Source organism: Miscanthus floridulus, chromosome 19 (genome assembly GCF_019320115.1).
Source record: "Miscanthus floridulus cultivar M001 chromosome 19, ASM1932011v1, whole genome shotgun sequence".
Lineage (NCBI taxonomy): Eukaryota > Viridiplantae > Streptophyta > Magnoliopsida > Poales > Poaceae > Miscanthus > Miscanthus floridulus.
In genome coordinates this window covers 95,079,263-95,083,029 of record NC_089598.1, presented here as the reverse complement: position 1 = coordinate 95,083,029, position 3,767 = coordinate 95,079,263, and the positions used below count along the sequence as shown (strand labels likewise).

Genomic DNA, 3,767 nt, shown 5'->3' with positions numbered 1-3,767 from the left:
TCATCCCTTAGAACTTTTATTTCCATGAGTAGATCGACTGGAGTGCATATCTTTAACCCCAGACTGGAAACGCGTACTTTGCCGAGGGCCTGAGGCTTTGCCGAGGGCCAAATATCGGGCACTCGGCAAAGAGACTCTTTGCCGAGGGCCAGACACAGGAGCCCTCGGCAAAGAACGGCCCTCGGCAAAGAGGCCTTTGCCGAGGGTACGGCCCTCGGCAAAGACAGGCCCACGGCAAATCAAATCTTTGCCTGAAACCCACATGTGGAGATGTCTGGGTTTCAGGCATCCGACGTCGCAACTCGCTCGAAGCCTTCTCAATTTTTTACCACAGCCTATACATGCGATAACATAACATCTCGCCAAGTTTCGTGATTTTCGGACTTCGTATGGATTTTATATAATTTTAAAACACTTTCCCGGCAAGTCGGTCACCATGTTACGCGAACAAGATGCGTGAAAATTTGATGCGAGCTCGTGGATAGGGACTCAACATGCACCAATTAATATGAATAACATTTTTCGAAACACTACATTGCAATATTCCATGCACCTGCAGTTCAAATTTGACATATTCAAAAAAAATCAAAGAATCGAAATAAATTAAGGAAATATACAAAACAAAATCAAAATTGGCCTGAATTTTAAAATTGAGTTCAAAACAATGTATTGTAGCACCACAAAAAAACTAGGCTAAAAAAACCAAAAAAATTGCCGAGGGCTCTTTGCCGAGGGCCTGACCTGTGGCCCTCGGCAAAGAATTTTAAAAATAAAAATAAAAAATCTTTGCCGAGGGCCGTGGATCTGGGCCCTCGGCAAAGGACCGAACCCTAAAAAAATTGTTGAGGGCTCTTTGCCGAGGGCCTTCCCCGTGGCCCTCGGCAAAGAATTTTAAAAATAAAAAATAAAAAATCTTTGCCGAGGGCCGTGCATCTGGGCCCTCGGCAAAGGACCGAACCCTAAATCAGGACGCAGCCCAAATTCCCGATCGGAAATTTAAAAAAAAAACATCGACCGTCTCCCTCCCCACGCGCCCGCTCGCGGCCAGCCCCCGCGCGTCCACCACCGCCGCCACGCACCCCGCCGCCGCGCGCCGCTACTGCGCACGCCGGCTGCCCCGAGCCCGGCCGCCCCGCACGCGCACCCGGGCTGCCCCGCGCCCTCCACCACCGCCGCCGCTAGCCCATGCCGCCGCGCGGCCGCCACTGCGCGCCCGGGCCGCCCCGAGCCCGGCAGCCCGCGCGCCCCACCGCTGCGCGTGCACGCGGGTCGCCCCGCGCCTCCACCACCGCGCCGCGCGCCCGCCGCCCCGCCCTCGGCCGCCCAGCGCGCCCCGCCACCCCACCACGCCCAGTGGCGGCCGAGGTCACGCCCTGCCTCCGTTCCCCGTCTCCGTCGAGCAAGGGGAGGTCGACCGCCCCGGCCAGCCCTCCGGTGGCTCCCCCTCACCGGCCTTCCCGCCCCAACCCCAGCCCCCAGGCCGCCCCCGTCGCCGGCTGCTGTTGGAGGGGAGGAGGCAGAGGGTGAAGTTGGAGGAAGAAGAGAAGGAGAAGAGGAGAAGGGGGAAGGGAAGAAAAGGAGAAGAAGAGGAGAAGGAGGAAGGGAAGAGAAGGAGAAGAAGGGGAAAAGGAGAGAAGAAAGGGAAGAGGGGGAGAGGAGTACTCCAACGCCGCTTGACCTCGCCGGAGAAGAAAGTGACCTCCGCACCGCGACGCCTGACTCCACCGCAACCCTAGGTAAAACTCTCGTTGTCGGCCTTCGTGCCGTATGTGGTTGTGTGGGCCTTCGTGCCATAAGTTGTTATGAGGGCCTTCATGCCGTTGTGGTTGTCGGCCTTCGTGCCGTTTTGGTTGTGTGGGCCTTTGTGCCGTAAGTTGATATGAGGGCCTTCGTGCCGTTGTGGTTGTCGGCCTTCGTGCCGTTGTGAATGTCGGCCATCGTGTCGTTTTTTTTTGCAGGTTTTGGAAATCTCCCCGTGCAGGGGAGGTGCTGCCGAAATTTTGAACAAAAAATAACCTATTGTCTTTTTATGCAGGAGAAGAGTACGTCGGAGGGGACCCGGAGGACCCCGATCGTCTTCGTCGACGTCGCGGTTCTACCGTCACTGCGTCGCCTCGCCACTGCGTCGATTCGCCACTGCCCCGCTAGCCTTACTTCACCAACACCCTAGGTATAAATAACCTCTTTTTGCGCATGTCTATCGTAGCCCGCGCGTAACCCAGTTAGGCGTCTCCCGTCCAAAAGAGATACGGTCGTAGGTATGCGGATCTTTGCGTATCTGCGACCGTATCTGTTTCGGATTGTCCACGTTTTTTGGACAGCCCGTGGATGCGTTGATGGGTTAGTTTCCATGGTCCGCTCCGGTCCGGGAAGGAGTTTCGGCAACACCTCCCTGTTGTTCTTCGGATACACACTCTCCCTTGTAGGACGTGTATCGGGAGAACAGCGGGGAGGTGCTGCCGAAATTCTGTCTCGGAGAGGAGCGGAGCATAGAAACTGACCTCATCTACGCATCCGTGGGTGGGATTAGGACCTATCCTCACCTATTAGACAGTAGGAACACCACGTAGATGCAATTGATGGTCACGATACTCTATGCTATAAATGTTAAAGGATGGAGGACCGTCAGTGGATGTACATGGGCTAGAGAAGCGGGAGTGACTACGACTATGAATGGGTGAAGGGGACAAATGGTTTCTTGAAACATGCATTTGGCCCAGGAGCAGGAGGACATTCTCTAGTTTGGTGTCCCTGCAGCAAATGTGACAACAGGAGAAAAGTAGACGAGAAGACCATGGGTAGACATCTTGTGTTCAATGGTTATATGCCTAGCTACCAGCAGTGGATCTACCATGGTGAAGCAGATCGTATAAGAGCGGCGGTGGTGAGAGCACGCCTCGAGGCTTTTGATGATGATGCCGAGGTAGCAGACATGCTAGATGACGCCCACCAAGCTCACTTCGCTGAACGACGTGAGAAGGAGGAGATGGAGGAATCCGCAAAGGACTTCTACAAAATGTTGGACTCGGCACAGAAACCCCTTCACGAGCGTACAATGATTTCTCAACTAGATGCGATTGGACGCGTAATGGGGTTGAAGGCCGAGTTAAACCTGAGTCGAGAAGGCTTTGATAAGATGTTGGCCGTGTTTGGCACCATGCTACCGGAGAAGCACACTTTGCCGACGAACTTGTACGAGGCAGAGAAACTCCTTCGTATGCTTAAGATGCCGTATGACAAGATACATGTTTGTCCGAAGGGGTGCGTCCTATTTAGGAAAGAACATAAGGATGCAAATTACTGTCCGAAGTGTAAATCTTCCAGGTACCTAGAGGTAGACTCTGGTGATGGTCAGAAGAAGCAGCTTTCGATCCCCACGAGAGTGCTACGTCACCTTCCTTTCCTACCGAGGATCCAACGGCTATTCATGACTGAGGAATCCGCGAAACAGATGACATGGCACAAAGATGGCAAACGGTACAATCCTAGGAAGATGGTACATCCGTCTGATGCTGAAGCATGGACGTATTTCAATGACAAACATCGTGACAAAGCAGCTAAGGCTCGTAATGTACGTGTCGCACTGGCAACAGATGGGTTCAATCCTTATGGAATGATGGCTGCCCCATACACATGCTGGCCCGTTTTTGTTATCCCCCTCAATCTCCCTCCCGGCATCTCCTTTCAACGGCATAATGTATTCTTGTCGTTGATAATTCCTGGACACCCGGGGAGTAATATGGGTGTGTTCATGGAGCCTGTGATTG

At 53.7% G+C, this 3,767-nt stretch overlaps 1 protein-coding gene across 1 annotated transcript; it reads left to right on the top strand.

The window, feature by feature from the left end:
• Positions 1-1,185: 1,185 nt before the first annotated feature.
• LOC136526415 (predicted GPI-anchored protein 58) lies at positions 1,186-1,527 on the top strand. Its single transcript, XM_066519083.1, has one exon. The coding sequence runs from the start codon at positions 1,186-1,188 to the stop codon at positions 1,525-1,527; it is 342 nt and encodes a 113-aa protein (XP_066375180.1).
• Positions 1,528-3,767: the final 2,240 nt, after the last annotated feature.